Below are 21,587 nucleotides of genomic sequence, written 5' to 3'. Positions count from 1 at the left end.
AATTATTTGCTCATGTGATAATATGTTGCTATGGTGTACACTCCAGTTTGTCAAAAAAGGACCACAAAAAAAAGTTTCCTGGTAAAAAGGCCAAAACTGGATCATATTAATAACAAAATATGCCAGGGGATACACCAAACAGCAGACATTTTCCTCCACAACATGTACAATTTATAACCAAACAAAGTCTGGAGCAATGATGAGAGGAAGCACTATATTGAAGCAACATTAAAGAAGATAGTGATACCTCACACTTAATTTCTCGAGGTGCAGGTGGTGCAGTTTGCCCTGTCTAAACCATTACAATATTAGTGATAACAATTGATAGTCATTCAGCTGAAAACAGTCAACACAAGTGGTGGTACTTAAAGAAAACGGGGAAAGTGTCCATAGGTTATTGACTCATAGGGCATTAACGTAATGCCTGACACTAAACTGAAGTGCATGAAATGATTCTCAGGCTTTAGATGCTCCTAGATGAGTGGATGTCCCTCCTGAGCCATCCCTAGCCAAAATCCATTATTTTATCTGATTGATTTGATTAAGTGCACAAGACTGTCCCTCACTTGTCCGTATGGTTTTCCATTTTAGCAGTATTTGTTTGCAATGAGAGGAAGGTCAGCAGTAAAATAAATATGGAGAGCAGGCTTGTTTGCTTCAGTTCTGAGAGTGTGTAGGCCATGTTGATAAGCCCTAGTCGCTTGCCAAGTGTCTCATCTGACTGGTGTGTAGGGTTGTTGCGCTCTTCCAAAAATACAGCAGATCACTCTTCTTTAAAGAGGCAAATATAAGCACACAGCAATAGAAAACCAGTGCAAGCTAACTGAGCCAATTGGTTTTGAAGAGATAAATTTAACAGGCAGATATGATTACCACTTCTCCCCTGATTCCACAAACAACAGTTAGGCAAGTCAAATTACCTTAATTTCATTGGAGGAGAAAGCCTGCAAGCCAGGTTGAAGCCGCTGTTTGATGCGAGTGAGCACTCGTTAGGTGATAATGGATGCATGTAATCGGTGGAGTGCTGATTGCTCCCCAAAAAGATTCCATCGGAGGAGAATCTTCTGTTTCATTAAGCCATGGTCAGAAATAACAAAATAGCCATCTGTAGACTGAGAGAGAAAAGAGCGGGGGCTGGGGTATATGAAAGGTGCTCCTGATCAGAAATGAACTGCTTCCAGTATACTGTCTGTTAATAGTGATTATTGTAAAGAGACAGATTGTAGTTTTAAAGTGGTGCCATGTTCATTGATTCATCCTTGTTTTCCTTTTTTCCCCCTGTTGTCATCCATATATTTCATTTTATCTCAGCTTCGTTCTCTGTTTTATAGGGTTTTAGTTCTGCTGTTAATCTTGCAGGCTGCATCTGTGTGGTTTTCATTCTGCTGTGTGTGTACATCTTCATAGTTTACAGCCTTAATGTATCATTGGCTCTCTGCACACTAGCTCGCTTTTATGGCAAATGCACACTGATACAGACACTTTAGAGCCACAAGTGCTTACTCATCACAATGCAAGGGAGGGAAGCATTGTGTGCTGTTTATGTGCTTTGTTTATCAATGCACTGATTACTAAGGAATGCGAGGTCAACAAACTCTTATTTCTAGGAACCCCCCCTCTCTCTTTCTCTTTCTCAATGTGAGGAGATCTACCTCATTTATTTGTGACAACAGAACAAAAACACGTCTCAACCAAGATAAGAGTGATGGCAGTCTTATTGGTCCGAAATGTATGACATTGATTTTCGTTCTAGAAAAGTCTGGTGATGGTAAAAGCCCCTTATCCTTTCCAATCAGCTGCTTGTTCCGCATCACTTGTGCTGAAATGACATATCATTGTCAGATAGGGCATGTTCACACAGCTGTTTTTTTTTAACATACAGTAATAATGACAGTGTCCAATACACACACACACTCTGTTATGCTAGCTCATTCTTATCTTGCTGGCTGACACCATTTTGCTCTCTAACAATCTTGCTAATTATAATTGTTAATTAATTCTCTGCCAGTGTCCTCATCAGGAGACTAATAACCTACATTTCCATTAATTAGACCTTCAACCCTTCGCTCCCTCTCTCAGTCTCTGCGTCCCACTCCAATCCACCCCTTCGTCCTCCGCATGCCTGCATCCCTGCTCCCGCCTGCTGCTCTCTTCTCCCGAGATTGTCCATAGATCACGTGCACACATGCAGTGTGATTAATTATGTGGCTATGAGCGTGTCGCCTCCTTGTAATACTGACATTGTGGGGATAAACATTTGTCCACATGCCTTTACGGGAGCTCAGCTACCATTTGGGGGCAATAAGCGTGTCCACAAGGGAAGCCATTGAGTTTGACAGTTAAAGGGATAGTTTGACATTTTGGGAAATGCTTATTTTCGATTCGTTAGATGAACAGATGATGTCATTTTGAAGTCTGTATGGTAAACATGAAGCTGCTGGCTGGTAAGATTGCCATGGCCTACAAATAGCTACTCTGGCTCTGTCTAGGAGGTAAAAAAGAAATACAAAAATCTACTTACAAACAAAACTAAATCTCACTTATTTACACTTTATGGTAGTCTAGGTCTCTGACGGTTGCCTGGCAACTGGTCCTGGCCAATACATAGTGTGGCATAAAACTGAGCTGAAAAATAGCAAATTGTTGTTTTTACACTTTTAACATTATACAAAAATAACACCATATGTAAATCTGTGAGCTTTAGAGATGATGGTAGAAATTTTTTACCCAATTCAGATCAAGCCAGCCTATAGCCGATTGATAAGCTAACCAACTTCTGGCCATCGCTACATATTTCAGCTACCAACATGAGTATCGAATTATTCTCTGCAAATAATAAATATAGTGAGTGTATCTCCCAAAATGTCAACAAATGTTGTCGTCCAGTGTGTGTCTGTAGGTGTAGGTTTGTGTTTGTGTGAGTACCATCAATGGACAAACATACCCTCTCTCTTGGAAACTACTCTTCCCATCAGGCTTAGCTGACCTGGTTTCAGTGCACAGTGGATCAGTGTCATCATGTCACCACTTGCTGTGATATCAGAACAAACTTCAGATGCGGTGAACACACAGTTAAACGCACTGTTGCAGAAAAGATTAACAGGGTTGCTTATTTCACAGGCCTGTTGATCCTTCAGTCATCTGGATCTGCTGCAAACTCCATGACTTTTAACCAATTAATTCACGTTTTAGCTGTGCTTAATTAGAGATTTCTCTGACTCTCAACCTCTGAAGCTTTCTGCTCTTTTCTGCCAGACTGGATACTCTCCCTCTATCTCTCTCTCTCCTCTTCTTTTCCTTCCTTCCGTCTGTCACGAGAGGAAGTGAGAGACAGTTGGCGCTCCCGAGTCCATACTGTATTGGTGGTGGCAAAATGGCAGCTTCTGTCATCCGTCCTCCTTCCTCTAACTCCCTACCCTCTCCTGAGAGAAGTAACCCAGATTTCAAAATGAATCGCTGCCTGTTCCCCTCAATCTTTCTCCTCTCTCTCTTTCTATCTCTCTAATTCTCCTCTCTCTCTCTTTTTCTTACTCTCTCCATCTCTTGTCCTCTTCTTAGTTAAACAGAATCAATCTTGGAAAGAGAATACCACCTCTCTATCTCGTCCTCCTCCTCACCCTGCCTCTGGGTTAACGGATATATATCACTTCACTCTTCTATCTTTGGTTCCTAGAGAGCTCGAATCTCCTGAAACGCTTGTTGCTTTCGCTTTTTGTTGTAACAGGATTTTCTTTTCTGTTTTCTTTTTTTCCCTGGTTGATTTCTTTCTTGTAGCCAACGTACTGCTTTCTGGGTATTTTCTTTCCTGTATTTCTCTTTTTTTGAGGTGACCAGCTACAGGTGGGATACCTTAGCATTTCTTTTGAAGTGAGGAGAAGAAAGGGAGAGAGGAAGAGAAGGAAGCTGCCTTTCCTCTAAAGCCACCACAAATCTCCAGGTATTGTGTCTTTGTTATCTTCACCATATGTGCACATTTTCAGAAAATATTTTTCTTCTTGTCATTTTGCACTTTTTTGAGCACTTCATATTTTTTTTACCATTCTTCTCTTTCACCCTTTTGATTGATTGGCTTCTACTTCTCTGCTGAAACACCATCCTTTCATCATGGCATGGATGTATTTTTTGCTATGGGCTTTTTTATTTATTCATTAAAACTGTTGGTGTTTCATTTATCATTTAGTAGCATGCAACTCTTGCACCACAGTATCTCCAGCTAATATTTGCCGTTGTGCACTTTTTCCCAGCGTATCATATCCCCTATAGACATTCACATTTTATTCTAGTCCGAACTTTATTTCAGAAATGGGACTAATTGCTAATAAGGCCATGCAGGAAGTCGAGATGGGATTCAGGCTCTAATATTGGAGCAGGTGGTGGGGGTGTTGTTGACATGGCAACAGGAGGTACAGTTAACATGACGAATAGAGGGTGGGGTGGGTAGTCATAGCTGCCAGGGGGATGTAGATATAGGGGGTACATCGAGAGGGAGAGGTAGTTATGGACAGGTGGTATGTGGGACACACAGCGAGCCTCTCTAATCGTTTAGCGTCACGGAGTCTCTTAGGAGAGTTCTGTCTCCGTTGGTGAATTAACCTCCATGCCTCCATCATTACACCTCTTTTTTCCTCCGTCCCTCTCGCTCCTGCCGCTTTCCCTGAGCTCTCTCTGTCTTATTTTGTACTTCCGGTTGGTTCTCGATCTTTCTCTCCTTCACGTCCCTCCTTCACTGCTTGCTCTGTCCCATGTGCCATTAATACAACTCTATGACCCATCTCACTTTCCTCCCGCTCCTCCTCCCTGTCCTTGCTTCCTTCACTCCTGCCTCTCCGATGTTCAAGGTCTTTCGCCTGTACTACTCTGAACCTTCCTTACTGACACTCATCAAGCATTCTCCCCCCTCTCCCTCCTTCTCTCCTTTTTTTCCACCATACCCTCCAGGCATCATGTCGACCCCGGTCTCCCCTTCCCCATCCCTCTCCCCGTTGGCGCTGGCCTCCCCTACATCGGCGACCCCCCCGCTGCCCTTACCCCTCTCCCCTCCACCAAGAGTGCCTGTGTTCCAGAGGAAGGGAGCGCTCAAACACAAGAGGATTGTGGAGGTGAAAGACCACCAGTTCACGGCCCGCTTCTTCAAACAGCCCACCTTCTGCAGCCACTGCACCGACTTCATCTGGTAACACACGCACAAACTCACACTCACACACACATTTACACAGAGAGTGACCTGGCAGTTGATAAGCCGCCTCCTCAGGCATCCCACTACTCCTTCTGAATCTGACTTTCCTGGCACTTTTTCTCTTTCACCCGATCCAGCTGCATGCTGGAGAAACATCCTACTGTTAAGCCACAGTGACCTGAACCTATACATAACCTCATCTCCACACTGCAGCCTACACAACACAGGAGCCAGGAATATATATATATATATATATACACACACACACAAGTACAACTTTAATTAAGAAAAGAGCTTTGAGCTTTCCTTCTCAGTATGAATGCACACAGAGTAGCAGTACATGCACAAATGTACAAACACACTCACAGGCAGCAGTAAAGTAGGAATTATTCAGATCCTGCAGGGCCCTCTTTGATGTATCACTTCAATAAAGTTGTGCGAATCACAAGGTACAGAATACAACAAGAATAGTCAGAACTCAATAAGATATTCTGACTTTTACTCTGTAATATATGAACAACGCTCTATACATTCCCATAAAGCATCTCAGTTTCTTCTTTCATTGGGTCCTGTCCAAGCCATCCAGGAAGAGAGCCTGGCTTAGTAGCCAATTTTTGTTATGGCCAAACTGTTAAATTACTACTTTGAGGTCTATCACATGATGACAACGGGACATATTGACTTTCATTGCTAAATAAAAGTCTGTATATATGATGTTTTATTTGATGTTTAATCAACTTCCGAGTATGAACACTTGTAAAGCCCTCATCTAAAGGTCATAAAATGTTCTAACAGTGGGATCCAGAGTTATTCCCTTCCTCTGGTCATAAATGAGCCAAGACTCAGCCTCCGGTGTGCAGGGTTTAAGAATATGCATAAGATCGTCAGAGGATCAGGGTTTTCTGTACCTGGAAGATGAACCCTTTTGGCCTCTTGTGCTCATCAGCACCCATGTGGTACCACCACCATTAGCATTATATTTGAGTCTTTGGAAAGCTCTTCCAGGGCCACATAAACCTTATTAAACTATTTCAAAGGCCGAGTTGTACTCATTGTTTAGAATAAACTGAACTACCATGCATAAAACAGTGGATACACATTGAATGTGAAATCCATGAAAAAAGAATTGCTTTATATAAAAATGATTTCAATGTTTTGCATTCAGAAATGCTCCAAAGTGCTGTAAGAGTGCTGATTTTTAAGAAGCAATAAAATGAACTCGGGAAATAATAGAACTAATTCACAATTATATTTGTTTTGCAGTGTAGGCATTTTAAAGTGTTTATATGGAAGTAGTAATTAGTTGTTGTGGTTGCTCAAGGTACGGCTAGATCAGTAAATATTTTATAAACTGCTGGAGTTTACACTCATCACTGTTCAGTGAAAACAGCTTATCTTGTGTTGACTTTCAATTTTTCAGATAAACTGAATGATTTAGTGCTCCTTTGTGGGTTTAAAAAGTAATTTGCTTCTTACGCGATATAAAGCATGTGGTAATGATGGGAGAAATCGTGACAGAAATAGAAAATAGGATGGTTGAATAAATGCATTGTCACAAGGCTGAAAAAAGTTCTGCTTTGCTAATAAAAAGTACACAATGATTACAGGACAGGGATTCTTTGTATCACATTTATCAGCAAAGTATTTATAGCTCAATGCAGATGATAACATATTCTGACAATTAGCGGCTAGGCAGTATTTGAAAAGAAAAGAAAAATGAATAGCTGCACAAAACACCAGTTCACGGTACTCAAGTATATTGTGTGTGTGTGTGTGTGTGTGTGTGTGTGTGTGTGTGTGTGTGTGTGTGTGTGTGTGTGTGTGTGTGTGTGTGGGGCACATGTATGGGCTTTTGTGTGTGTGGCATGTATGGGCTTTTGTGTGTGTGTTTTTGAACATATGGTGGGAGTGTATGTTGGATGCAGGGCTGTGCTGATGCCAACAGCCTCTGGGTAGCTTTCAGGACATTTCTCCAACTGGCTAACGTCTTGCACGTCGTAGCGCTCAGTTTAAGGGAAAACTTCTCCTTCACGCAGGATGTCAGAGCAGCAGCTCGCCTCTCACACAGACCCTGGGGAGATTGGTGGATTAATTAAAGACTAATTAAAGGTAGTTCTAATTTTTAAATGTAAATATCTAGTTTATTAAGTCAGTCTCTAAAATTGAATGGGTTGTCTCTTGTATAGCTCCTTTCAGTATGAATTAATTGATATAGTCCTCAATGGAAAAAAGTGACACTGGTGTTTAATCCAGTGTGTTTTTGGAGTCCGGCTCTTCTCAGGGTCATAAGTAAAACACATTAAACCCTACACCAAAAATCTCTTAAGGCAAGGTGTACTTAAGACTGACCTATATACTGTAGACAGCTGACAAGCCTCTTTCACAGCAGGCATTTTTGACTTGTCATTGTATGTGGTGGTGCAAACACTAACATGAACAATGACTCTTTATATGGATTAAAATAACCCAGTAAGCCAGGACAGTGTGCCAGTGGAGCAGCAATAATAATACCTGAAACTAAAACAGCTTAATTTAACTTCACATTAATGATATGCTCCGACATAAAACATCTGGGAAAGGCCTTTTACAAAGACAAGGTGCAGGGTTTTCTCTGCTTTATAATGTAGATTTTAATTTGTCTTAACATTATTTGCACCTTTTAATTAAATATGTCGTTTTCCAGTTTTTGAATATTCTGGTTGGTTTTATAGGATTTTTATGATGTTTTTTTTTAATAGCAACGATTATATTTAATTTGTATGGGTTTTTCAATGCATTATTAAATTTAATATGCATTGAATTCCTTGTGAAATATGGCCAGCAAGCTAAGCTGTTGATTCTCTCCACATCCATACCTGGCTCTCTAATGCTCTCTGCTGGTCAAAGAGCAGACTGCTGCAGACGGAGACTTCTGATCAAGGATCAGATTACCCTCTGCCACCCCGTCTATAATTGTTACTACTAGGCAGATGTTGAACTGATTTTAGATCAGTGTTTATGATCAGTTTCCTATGAACCCATGGGCCTCTCCAGTATGATTGTGGAGGAGCTTGTTCTTCTGCCTGCTAATCAAAACTAGATTCACAGCAGGAAAGCCGCTGAGTGGACTCTTTAGTCAATCAATGGCTTTAATTATTCAATTAAAGCTCTAAGGAGACACTGGAAACTAGCCGACACCACAGTTCTGGAAACAAGAGCAGTGTGTGTGCGTGTTTGTGTGTGCATGTGTTTGTGTGAGATATTGATTGACACCACTTGACCTGGTCCGCAGTGTGGCCTAGACCTAAACTTCAAACATAATTACTTGTTAATCAAATTTCGTTTTTTTGATGAGAAAGACTTTGTTCTCAACTTGTGCTTGCACGTCTGTTGGTCTTAATACAGAATGGAAAAATTCAACTGCATTACCTCTGTCCCTGTCTTGGCAGCTTAATCTATACTCCGGGCTGGCAGACAGTCTCAGAAGCAAAATATTTCACCTTAAAGAGGAGAAGGGAAGATTGTGTTTGAGTCTTAATCAATGTTCTTTTTTCACTCAGGGGCATCGGCAAACAGGGATTCCAATGTCAAGGTAGAGATAAATAAAATAAATCCAGTGTTATTGTCTCTTTCCACGGTATTAAATCTTCTCAGATAATGTTTTCAGTGTGACTGCTTCTATAGTAGAGATATTTTTCTCTGTGTTTTCCCCTAGTTTGCAGTTTTGTGGTCCACAAAAGATGTCACGAATTAGTGACCTTCACTTGCCCCGGCTCTGTGGCGGGCCCACAACCAGATGTAAGCAGATGTGCCAGAAAATATATGACTTTCCTTTTCCGCTTACATCCTTTTTTTTGTTGCACTTTATTCATGATTCAGCCCGTCATCATCACATTTAACCATCCACTCAGTGACAGGAACACGTGTGCGTGACTCACCCGTCAATCCATGCATCCTTCAAATCGCACAGCCTTGTCCCATCTGTGACGTCTGCACTCATGTCATCCTGCCAGGCTTCAGAGATGCAGCGAGTTGGAGATAGAGAGTGGGGGAGATAAAGGCGGAGGGGCTGATAAGAGGGGGAATTAGAGAAAGGGAGAGCAAAAGACTGCTCAGTCTTCCTCTCTGTGGCATTTTGAGGATTTCAGGGAGATTTGCCTTTTCTTTTCTGCCAGCCAAATATACTTAGAAATTAGGTCAAGGGGAGTGTGTGTGTGTGTGTGTGTGTGTGTGTGTGTGTGTGTGTGTGTGTGTGTGTGTGTGTGTGTGTGTGTGTGTGTGAGGATGAGAGCATGAAGCGCTCACACGCAGAGGAGAAACAGGGTGATGGTGATTTTAAATAGCTGCTCAGAGGGAAAACTGTTTGGGAGAAGGTGGTGTGTGGAGAGGGTGGTGTGTGGAGAGGGTGGTGGTGGGGTTTGATGAGCTGTAGAGAGATAAAAATGATTCATCCCTCTCTGCACAGTGTACACACACACACACACACACACACACACACACACACACACACACACACACACACACACACGCACACATAGCCTTGCCTAGATGCACTATCATTTATATGTCTTCTCCCAGTGGAGAAATCTAATTGGCTCGTCCATGAATACCTCACTCAACATCTCTCCACTTATCATACCCGTGCATGCATGTGTGTAAATGTGTGAGTGTTCGCAGTATCTGGTCATGCAGTGTGTATATGTGTTTGTGTGCGTGTTCTCAATGCAGATTGTTTCTGTTGTCTTGCAGGATCTGGCAAGTCAACACACATTTAAGGTCCAGACTTACTCCAGTCCCACCTTCTGCGACCACTGTGGCTCGCTGCTGTACGGCCTGATACACCAGGGAATGAAATGTAGCAGTGAGTTTCACCACACATCACAGTGCCATGAATCCGAGCATTCTTGTATTTGTTATGTTGTGTGGATAAGAATAAGTTCACACAGGCACATTTTTGTTACTCGTAGCCTCCCAGCTGGGGAAATAAAGCTGGTCTTGACTAAATTAGCCTCCACAATGTGGAGTCGACTTTGTTAAGTTTATGTTTCGGGTAGTTTGGGGAAATATGCTTATTCACTTTCCTGCAGAAAATTAGATGAGGGGATTTACAGCCACTGGAGACTCCAAGAAGAGAGTCTGCCTGGCTAAGAGATAGACCCATACATAACCCTCTCTCACAACTGTTGTTGTGCCCTTGAAGCAAATTATATAAAATTAGACCATTATTAAAGCTTTTTATTTGCTACTGTGAGACAGAGGCAGGTTAGCTGTGTCCCCCTTTTTTCAATGCTTCATGCTTGAATAAACTATATTATGGGACCATGTAAATACAGGTAACTCATGACAGCTTTATCAATTGTATCTAACTATAGTTAAGTATGCAAATACAACTGTTTAAGTTTTACGATGGAGGTTGTTAGGCATGTAGTGCTAGATGCAGCAGTAATGGTTAGAGTTAATGTCAAGGAAATTAAATACTAGTCAGGGCAACATCTAATCTTCCAAAGTAACAAAAACAAGATGCATATGCATGTATAAAATATATAAAAATAAAGATGTTTCACCTTTATTTGACAGTGTGATAACAGGAAACAGGGTATCATTCTGGTCTTATTAATATGTGCCTCATTTCAGTTTTCCCTGCATCTGTTTGTTTATTCTTGTGTTTGTTTGTCCTTGAGGTTGTGACATGAACGTCCATCGACGGTGTGAGGCCAGTGTTCCCAGTCTCTGTGGTGAAGACCACACAGAGCAGAGGGGGAGGATCCACCTGACTGTGAGAGGAGAGAAGGAGGATGTCTTCGTCACAGGTGAGAGGACCAGCTGGATCATTTTAAAACAAATAGTAGGATTACACAGGCAATGAAGGATTTCTCTGTTCGTGCTTTCCATTATTCTACTTTTGTCTTCAGTGCGGGAGGCTCGTAACCTGATGCCCATGGATCCAAACGGCCTGTCAGACCCGTATGTTAAACTGAAATTGATTCCAGACCCGAGGAGCCACAGCAAACAGAAGACAAAGACCATCCGCTCAACACTCAATCCCATCTGGAATGAGAGTTTCACCTTGTGAGTCCTTGCCAACTTTAATTTAAGGTGGAAAACATACACAAGTCTGGGACAAAACGTGCTTTAGATCAAATAAAATGTCCTAGAAATAAGATTTACTGAGTCAAACAAAGGACACGTAAAGACACAGGTAGGAGTGTTGAATGTAAGGTTGATGGTGCCTCCTTATTGAACATCACTGATTTAACTCTCTTTACCTTTGCATGATTCTTGAGTGCTGTGAAAATTAGATATTTGAAAATTGCCAAGAAGTCATGAAGGTGAAAAAATGAGAAAAACAATCTGTGTCTTTGTGCATTGGTGTGTTGCTTACACAGCCCTCCCCAGTGATGTAGAGTTGTTGTGTTTGTCTCCAGCTCAGTGCGCGGTACCCAGTGGGACAGGCGTCTGTCTGTGGAGGTATGGGACTGGGACCGCACGTCTAGGAACGATTTCATGGGAGCGCTGTCATTCGGAGTGAGTGAGATCTTCAGGCGTCCCATCAGCGGCTGGTTCAAACTGCTGGCCGAAGATGAAGGAGAGTACTATAACATCCCAGTGCCAGACCCAGACCTCCAGGTAGGAGGCTTACCCCAGGACGGACAAAATCCCTTGGTCTCCCATATTGACCAAGATGTACAAGACATATTTATTACTGTATTCAACAGAGGGCAGAAGCCGTTTATGTCTTTATCATTACCATTCATCATCTTCTAATTTTCTCGATATAATAAACAACAGCTGCCACTGCTCACACTGGGTCAGGATCTTGAACTCTCCCTCTCTATTCTATGTGAGAAGATTTATGCCTGTAGTTAAAGCTAGATAATTAGATAATAAATTATATAGGGTCCACTCCCCTCCCTGTTACCCTCGGCCTCCACCAGGGTGCAGGGTTGTTCTGCCGGACCGTGATGCTAAACTAGGGGGTATGAGGGAGTTTGTAGGGTTTATGGGTTTTGCTTTGTGCTGGACTGCTTCCAACCATTCATGTCTGAACTCTCCCCCTGTGATCCTCCAGGAGCCTCAGCCAGACGGCATACTACCCTCTCTGCCTCATGCCCTCCCCCCTTCGCTGTCTGAGACGTTCCCTGTGGCCCTGTCCCCGGCCCCTGTCCCATCCGGCCTCCCCGCCCACGCCCCCGGCCCTGCCAAAGTCCAAGTGGGCATCCTGGACTTCAACTTCCTCATGGTGCTGGGAAAAGGCAGCTTTGGCAAGGTAAACACAGCAGCCACGACACACTGTCCTCTTATCTACCCACAATCCTCTGACCCAACAGCTATAGGTGACTTCCGAGAGGTCGATCATGCTGAAATCAACAAAGATTATTCCTGGCTTTAAATCATTTCTTCTATTGATGGACTTGACCTTCAGCTGGCATTTCACAGAGCAGCTCCTGGGAGGAATTTCTGTCTTTGGAGAAGAAAAAGGTTCTCACTAACATGCTCATTGTCTCTCTCACTTCTGCCAAATGATTCATTTAACCCTTAGCTTCTTTTGTTCTGTCAGCAGTCGTGAGCTGGAGCTGGCTGGCATCCTACATGCCACACAGTCCTCCTGGAGGTGTCCATGTTCAGGGAGCCTGTGCTCTTCATTTTCTCTTTAATTCCCCAGTAGATGAGGCATAATGAAGAGAGAGGAGTTTTGAGTCCTTCCACTTCCTCCGAAATCCCCCTGTGCTGTTTCATAACTGTCAGAGGAGAGTCTACAGAGGACATGAGAAATAGACTCGGCTTACGTAAGATGTGAGGGGAAAAAAAAACGACCCAAGAAAAGGAGAGACAGACCCCGGGGCTGCTGAGTGAGGGATAGTGAGACACAGATAGAGAGGAAGTGGGAGGATTACTGTGCTGCGGAAAGTGACACAATGACCAAGAGGAAGTGGGATAACAAGAGCGGAGAGGAGGAAAAAGTACATGCGATTGTGTTAGTAAGATTTGTAATATTCAGAAGTGTGACGAGTCCTATTTTTATGCGAGTAAGTTTGAGAGAGAGCGGGGAAGAGCAGGAGACAAGATCACAGAGGACGACAGGATTTCTCTTGACTGGCAGTTTGTTAGTGACACACACACACACACACACACACACACACACACACACACACACACACACACACACACACACACACACACACACACACACACACACACACACACAGACATTTTATTTTTCAAAAGCAACAGTGTGTAGTCACATTCATTTCCGAAAAATGACATCATGGTAATTTTCTCTACTTCTCATCACTATTTGAAAGTTTAATGAGGTCCTTACTCCCCACGAGCCGGTGGCCGTTACAGCCGGGCCCGACCATTTCAGAGAGTGTTGTTGTCAATATTTTTCCAGTGCCCTTGACCATATCTTTCCTTGAACCACAGTAGAACCCGGATCATGGGGCTCTCATTGTAGACAATTATAGTATCATTAGATCTCAGAGCAACCCGCTAGCAGCCAATTCAAAAGAAGGGAGAAAATCGGAGATGAATGTGTTTTGAATGTCTGATAAAAACACGAGAGCCACTTCGCTTTTTCATTTATAACATTGACATGTCTTGAAATCTTCTGGCATAGAGCAGCTTTAATTAAAAACTGTTATGTCACTATTGGGGGGCATTTGCACAGTATTGAACATGCCAAAGCAAGCACAACATGATAACGTATCTTTTTTTCTCTTCTACTATTTTACTTTCTACTAGTAAGTGCGTATTTTAATAACCAGCACTTTATACAATTCCTTGTTTAGCAGAATCAGAAGCTCAAAATATTGTAAATGTGCCTCAAAAGCACATCATCTTTATTAAAACAGCAGAACTAGTTTTTTCCTAAGTAGAGCAACATGTCACTCATAACACAATGACCTAAAAAATGTTCTGTACAGGCAGTTCAGAACTTAACTGCTAAGGGTGAGGAATCTTAAAAAAGGGAATTTGGAATTCTTAAAATGTTTTTTTAGCACACAGCGGGTTTAGTGTTGTCTATAAATAAGCTCTGTGTTTATTTACAGACTCAAGCAGGCGAAAGACGTGCTGTTTCTGCTTCAAAATTCTTTGTTTTCTTTGTTTTCAGCGTAACTTTCTCTCCCCTTTGTGAAGGTGCTGCTGGCAGAGGAGCGAGGCAGCGAGCGTCTGTTCGCCGTGAAAGTGTTGAAGAAAGACGTTCTCTTCCAGGACGAAGACACGGAGAGCGCCATGGTGGAGAGGAGGGTTCTGGCGCTTTCCACCCGCCCTCACTTCCTCACATCGCTGTACTGCGCCTTCCAGACTGAGGTGTGTGTAGGTCTGTGTGTGTGGAAAGAGATGTAAGGTCCTGAATGAACCACATCATTAAAGTGTCCATAAACCTGCCTGACATTTTGGCTGCGTAGTCCTCCCAGGAGTTTCTTCAGTTGCTTGAGAATGTTGATTATTAAATTAAATAATTAGTTTGCTTTCTTTAACAAGGTCCCTGGTCCTGGAGGAGGTTTTAACAGATTGCTTTTTAATTTGGACAAGAGGGGATTATATATGGAGAGTGTGTATATGCGTGTGTGTGTTTTGTTTCTGCAGGACCGTCTGTATTATGTGATGGAATACGTCGACGGAGGAGATCTGATGTTTCACATTCAGATAGTCGGGAAGTTCAAAGAGCCTCACGCAGCGTATGTAGAAACAAAGCTCCTTTCTTTCACCTTTAATCACGTTCTTCATCTCATCTCCGGCTCCATTTCGGCCTTTCTTTTATCCCCCAATGTTCCCTCACATACACACTCGTCGCTACGCTTTGTTCATTACAACTGATGACTGGTACAAAGTCATCAACTCAAGTACCAGCCCTTTTCCTTTCCCGCTGATTTTCTCCTCCCACAAATCTCATCTTTTCATCTACATGTTCCCCTAGGCTGTTCATCTAATCAATAATCTTTGATCAATCCTCTGAAACAGTTTTTACCCTGTTCATTTTCAACTTTCTTTCTTCATCTTCCAGCCTTTCATTTATTTGGTTTCTCTCTCTTTCATCACCCTCTTGAGCTCCCTTCCGCAGAAAAACCTCGGCCAATTTTCGGCAAGATAAAGCAACCAGTAGTGAGACCCTTCTCCCTCTCTTCTGCCTCCAGGTTTTATGCAGGCGAGATAGCGGTCGGCCTGTTCTTCCTCCACAGCAAAGGCATCATCTACAGGTAGAGAGAGCACTGCTCATCCAACACGGCCTGGTTTGGCCCTGGCACTGTCACACACGCGTAACACAGATTGATCATGTCTTTTGTAGCTAATGACTTTTATAAAGATGTTATCTATCGACATGATTCCTACCTGTGTGGGCTGTCTCCTCCTTTCTCAGGGACCTCAAGCTGGATAATGTGCTGCTTGACAGCGAGGGCCACATAAAGATAGCTGACTTCGGGATGTGCAGGGAGGGCATGTTCCAGGGCGACACCACGCAGACGTTCTGCGGCACCCCAGACTACATCGCCCCTGAGGTACCCCCTGCTCTCACGTCATGGTCCAGACTAACTCCTGAACACCCCCGTCTTCCCGGTTTCATTTTCTTGACCTGTTTAGCGTCGCTGAGAGTTGCTTCGCTGCAGCTCCTCTCGTCTCCTCCGTCCTTGCTGACCTTGTCTGAATTTTTGAATAATTAGCTCCACATGATTCGATTAGCATGGTGTGTGCTTGTGCGATGAGAATACAATTCACGATTGTCCTTCAGAGACCTTGGTTTACCAGTTTTTCCCCCTTTCTTTTACCGCAATTGACTTAAGTTGATTAACTCCCCCGAGAGTATTACAAACCTCTGAACTCATTTTAAAAGTATTTTGTTGATGATAATGCACATTTTTAATAGAAAACAGTCGGAGGTGGTTTAGTTAACAAGCTTTTGAAATGCAAAATATTAGGCCTGCATGCTTTCTAATGTTTGCCTTACAGATGGTTTGAAATATGTGTGTGTGCGTTCAATGAAGTAAACAAATACAAATCAGAGAAAGAGAGGAGATATCCAGCATGCTTGGTTTGTATATTTATAGTAAAGTGACTCAAAAAGATAAAATGTGACTGTTGTGCACGTCTTTGATATTGTAAACCTTTCTATTGTACCTCTGGGTATTGACTCTCTTATGTAAACACCCATTGATTCTACTGCATCTGCCATTTTGGAAGAGATACAATAAACGTCCCTAGGGGCTGGAAATTGTTCCCTCGTACACCCCCCCCGCACCCACACCAGTGAAACAAACAAACAAACACACACACCAACACACACGTGCAGACAAACACGATTATTTCTGAGCTCATTCCTACATTTACCCTCCCTAATGCCATACTTTCCTCTCTCTCTCTGCTTATTTTACTGCGGCTGTCTCTGATAGCTGCATATCATCCGAGCAGCCGACTTCCACAACTGCGCTTTCTCTCACTCTCCCCGTCCTCTTTCTACTTCCTTATCTCTGCCCTGCCATTCTTCCGCTTTATCTCCTCTCCTGTTCTCTCCATCCTTTGCAGATTGTGGCATATCAGCCCTATGATAAAGCAGTGGACTGGTGGTCTTTTGGAGTACTGCTGTATGAAATGCTGGCAGGACAGGTAACACTCATCTTAATCCTGACAATATAGCCGTGTGCACAGACACTTACGCCTCCAGTGCTCTCCTTTGTAATCACTTCAAAAGACTTTCAAGAGAACTTTCATTTCAATGTATTTGCTTTCAATTTGCTCGCAGGTCCTCATGGTTTTTTTCTCTCTCTCTCTCTCTCTCTTCTTCTCTCCCCATCTTTTCCGTCCAGCCACCCTTTGATGGTATAGATGAGGAGGAGCTGTTTCAGTCCATAATGGAACAGAGCGTCATATACCCGAAAAGTCTCACTCGTGAAGCTGTCGCTATCTGCAAGGGAGTGAGTTACCATTCTTCGTACTCATAGAATTTTAACACACAGACCATTAAGTATAAATGCATATGTTATTCTGAAAACTTTATTAAAATAAAAACAGCAAGTGGCCATGCAAATGGTTGACTAATTCATAGTTCAACCCTTTAGGGAAATACACTTTTTTGATGTATTGTCTGTAGAGTTGGATGAAAAGATTGATACCATGCTCCTAAAGGTTTGTTGAATATGAAGCTAGAGCCATTAGTTTGGCATAAATACAGCCTGGCTTTGGCTGAAGTAGCAACATCCTTCTTTAAGCATCTCTAAAGATCACTAAGGAACACTTTTGTTTGTTTAATATGTCCTTTTAAAGAGGGTTTTTTGTTTGCCAGAGTACTTTCTAGCTTGTTGCAGTGACTACTTGAAGTCTTGTTACCTTGAAATACTCCCGCACACCCTTTAATACTTCATAGATTTTGTAGTTTTTTGCACTTTGGGTTTTGTCTGGATTAAGCAAACAATATGTCAAATGTAAATTAGGGGGTTTTACATGTTCATGTTTGGTTACCTTTTTATACACTGCCAGGCTAGCTTCTTCCCCCTGTTGCCAGCGTTAATGCTAAGCTAAGCTAACAGGCCACCCGTATGGCGCTAGTCTTTCAATTCTCAGAAAGAGAGCAAATAGTTCTAGACACAATTTATATAAATGCCTCGATTATTAAAAATGTTTTAATTTAATAATGTAACACTTAAAATAAATTATGGTTGAATAATATTTAAAGCTTACCATGCAAATTGTTGACTAAAGAAAGCAGAGCAGATATAACTCGTCATATAACCAAAGTATTTGACTTTCCTTTTTCCACTTTCATTCTCTTTTTTTCTCCCTAAGCTCCTGACCAAGCACCCGTCCAAGCGTCTGGGCGGAGGACTGGACGCAGAGAGAGAAATCAGGGAGCATCCGTTCTTCCGCTGGCTCGACTGGCTCGACTGGGACCGTCTGGAGAGACTGGAGATCACACCGCCATTCCAACCAAGAACTGTCAGTCTTCCTTTCTTTCTTTCTTTCTTTCTTTCTTTCTTTCTTTCTTTCTTTCTCTCCACCATCCTCCCACTCACTTCTTTACCCTTCATTTCTATCTCTGTCTCTCCGAGGGCACTTTTAGGGAGTTGAAGCTTTCAGTATCTCCCATCTGTCTCCTCTCTCTCAAACTCCCACGCTTTCCCTCATTTTCCTGCATGCATCCTCTCTCAGCCGTCCTCATTGTCTTGGCCATGTCATCCCCTCTTCTTATCTCTGTTCAAATGGCCCTGTCCCTTCCCCCCTTCCCCCTTTCCCCCCTTTCCCCTTATTCCCCTCTTTTTTCTCTCTTTCATCACCTCTGCCTGTTCCTAGAGAAGGGCTTTGAGCGCTCAGGAACAGACAGTCCAGTCATAACAGACAGGACCCTTCTGACCTTGGGGTCCTACCTACACCTCCCATATGCAAATGTGTGTCATCATTAGCCTGCTACACTCTAGTTTGCGTCCCTGCTGGCCAATGGTGGGGTGGGCTTTGAGTGAGCTGAGTATGTTCAGGGGTTAGAGGCCAGGCCCATTAGCCAAATGAGATTCATATCATCCAGCAGAACGGCTGTCAAGGAGCAGGAAAGGAGACGTGAGCAACTTTCTGCACACAGTGTGTGTTAGAGAGCTCCTCGGATAGAAAACGATGGTGTGGGTGAGAAAGAGAGATACGTAGGTGGAGTCTTTTAATAATTTGGCCTCTCTAATATCTTTTTCAGGAGGAAGATGAGGGTGTGTGTACAATCAGTATTAATCACAAATTTGAGCGTGCTCATCTTCTCCTCTTTTTCATCAGGGTGGGAAGAAAGGAGAAAACTTTGACCAGTTCTTCACAGCAGCTCCATCAGTGCTCACTCCCTCTGACCCCGATGTACTAGCAGCCATCAACCAGGAGGACTTCCAGGACTTCACCTTCCAAAACCCAGACTTTGCCCCCTCGCCTCTCACTGCCGTTTGAAAACGGAGCCCACCAACCTTTCTAAGCCTCTTAATAGTAGTTTTATAACAAAGAATTTAAACATGAGATCTAGCAGCAGCTTTCAAAGACACCTCTCATATCCAAATTCTGACGTTTACATGAAAATGCCAAGACACCTTTAAAGTCATGCACTCTATTTGATGTTTGTATTCAATCTTGATAGTCACAGAAACTGTTGCAGCAATCCAAATAAGCCAGTATTTTCCTGTAGATTCCCTTCTTAGAGTTTTTTTGAAAGACATATCCCTTGAAATAGGAGTACTGTAGAAACGAGTCTCTTTTGCATGCATGTTTTTAGAATAAAAGGCTTTGACACACTAGTTTTCTATAGTTATATAGTTATCTGTGTGACTTTACAATCAATGCATTTCAAACGGTTACCATATCTTTAATTAGAAATGTGTTTTCAGGAGCTGTATTTACAAAACAATTACAAGTCAGGTTTAAGTCAAGCAGCTATACAGGCCACATAGCAGGCAAAACACTCACTTTTTAATATTTTTGCATTTCATACACATCTGTCTCACTGTGTGTGTCTGAGTGTTGACTATGATGCAAACTGAGTGAGTAGCCTTTTTATTTGTGTTAGACTGGCATCCTGTGGAAGAGCTCCGTCAGGTTCTTCTGGCCTGGATCGACCTCCCAGTTGAACGTCACACCGGTGACCACAGATGACCCACTGTATGCTGAAACAACACATTGGGCACAATGTGACTGTTAACGTAGACCAACACGCCCAGCTCATGCCCGCTAGGCCTGACTCTATTATCAGTGAGATGGTGTCCTTACATCACTGCCACAGTTTAGGCTGCATCCTTTTTTGTTCACAGGATTTTATTTCTGTATTCTTCTTGAGCGAGCCCCTCCACATTGCAAAAAAGTGCTCCTAATGACATCATTCTACTGAAATCTGTATTTGCAGTATTAGATAATTAGCCTCTTAATGATGTTTTCGGGTTGGACTTTATTATTTCTGTGGTGTATACCATAAAGCTTTTTGCTGTGTAATGACGTATACTCACAGCATTGATTAGGCGTAATTAAAAGTGAGGCTCTCTGGGACTGTTCAATACATGGAAAAATAATAGCAGCACTGTCATTAAACACTATCTGAGCAGGGCAGGTGGCTGCAAACATACTGTTTAATAATCCCATGTCAGTGCTCTTATCTCACAAACCAGCCGGCTAATTCCCACAGAAATCTGTTTTTCTTTTAAGCTTCTTCAAGATTTTTTAGCAAACTATGTCAGCATAACGATAATTATAACCATTTTTCATCCAGGGGAGCAAAATCATACAGATTAGCATTAATAGTGTGCATCCCATTAAAAGTGGTCAACTGTAAAAGGTCAAACCAGTTCAACTGATCGCCTGCAATGTCACAACACACAATACTAACCAATACTCTCAATAAATACAATAGATAATGTATGTGTCTGTTAGTTGAGTTAACTTCTGTTTTTATCTGCTGAAAAATCTGAATTGCAATAAACTTAATGAAACAATCATTAAACAAGAACAAGTGAAGTGTGATTTTGTGCAAAGCTACTGAGAAACAAACATGCAATCTCGCTTTGTCTCCTCCTCACGCCTCTCTGTCACGCTCACTCCCTCTCCCTCACTTTCACACATACTCACTCTCAAAAGTGCAATCTCAAGCATGTGCACACACACGCACACACACACACACACACACACACACACACACACACACACACACACACACACACACACACACACACACAAGATGCTGACCTCTCTATTTACTGTGATACTGTAGTTGTCGAACCAGCAAAACCACCTCTCAGGCATCTCACTTTCACTCCATCTTCCTCTTCTGAAGCAGCCTCGCACTCCCACCTCCTCCCCCCTTGGGCCCCGCCCCCCTCAACCCCTCCAGCATCATGATGGGACTAATATTCCCATAGAGATCTGAGTTATAACAAGTTGACCTTCACATTAAAATCTCATCAACTTGCCATCTCCCTCTCCTCCCTGTCTTCTACCCTTTCTTTCTCTCCTCTGTCTGTCTCTCCTGTCAGTGCTGCACAGTAAATGCTTTAATGCTTTGTTTTATGTCATTCTCTGTAAATCATATTGTCAGAATGGTTTTATTGTTGTTCCTGTTATCTCTTTGATTCTCTCCACAGTTGTCCTTTTATTCTTGCATCGTGTCTTATCTTGTCTGCAACAATATTATGATCTGTTCTACCCTTATTTGTCCTTCAGTGGTGTTCAGGCAGTGAAAGCGTGAGAGTTTTCTCAGATCTCAATATAATCTTAAAATTATTACAACCTAGTTTTGAAGATAAAACAAGCCTGATGTCCTTTTGTTGCCATAACACTTGAAAAATGTCATCAATCATGTCACAAGGTCATTTACTGATGGTTTTCATATTGATTTCTGTAATTATTGTAGATAGCTTTTGTAGATTGTACTGGCAGGCTTTTGACCGTCTGTGATGCAATTCTACCCTACAGTTTTACATTTAAATGAGGT

The 21,587-nt window shown here is 42.4% G+C and overlaps 1 protein-coding gene across 1 annotated transcript; it reads left to right on the top strand.

Annotated features, from left to right (window-relative positions):
• Positions 1-1,580: 1,580 nt before the first annotated feature.
• Positions 1,581-20,598, top strand: prkcg (protein kinase C, gamma). The gene is made up of 17 exons (XM_010788480.1): positions 1,581-3,937; positions 4,939-5,173; positions 8,716-8,747; positions 8,871-8,953; positions 9,905-10,016; positions 10,837-10,965; positions 11,068-11,224; positions 11,581-11,782; positions 12,225-12,422; positions 14,294-14,467; positions 14,747-14,838; positions 15,295-15,357; positions 15,519-15,657; positions 16,679-16,759; positions 16,960-17,067; positions 17,936-18,085; positions 18,905-20,598. The coding sequence occupies exons 2-17, from the start codon at positions 4,944-4,946 to the stop codon at positions 19,064-19,066; spliced, it is 2,112 nt and encodes a 703-aa protein (XP_010786782.1). The 5' UTR covers positions 1,581-3,937; positions 4,939-4,943; the 3' UTR covers positions 19,067-20,598.
• The last annotated feature ends 989 nt before the right edge of the window (positions 20,599-21,587 follow it).

Source organism: Notothenia coriiceps, unplaced genomic scaffold (assembly GCF_000735185.1).
Source record: "Notothenia coriiceps isolate Sejong01 unplaced genomic scaffold, NC01 NC01_scaffold00031853, whole genome shotgun sequence".
Classification (NCBI taxonomy): Eukaryota; Metazoa; Chordata; class Actinopteri; order Perciformes; family Nototheniidae; genus Notothenia; species Notothenia coriiceps.
Note: the sequence above shows the minus strand (reverse complement) of the source record. Positions and strands in the feature narration are given on the sequence as shown.

Excerpts from the sequence above, each read along its gene's own strand:
- prkcg (XM_010788480.1), top strand. The coding sequence starts at position 4,944 with ATGTCGACCCCGGTCTCCCCTTCCCCATCCCTCTCCCCGTTGGCGCTG. Across the intron at positions 10,966-11,067 it reads GGAGGATGTCTTCGTCACAG|TGCGGGAGGCTCGTAACCTG; the intron begins GTGAGAGGACCA and ends TTTTGTCTTCAG. Across the intron at positions 15,658-16,678 it reads CAGACTACATCGCCCCTGAG|ATTGTGGCATATCAGCCCTA; the intron begins GTACCCCCTGCT and ends CATCCTTTGCAG.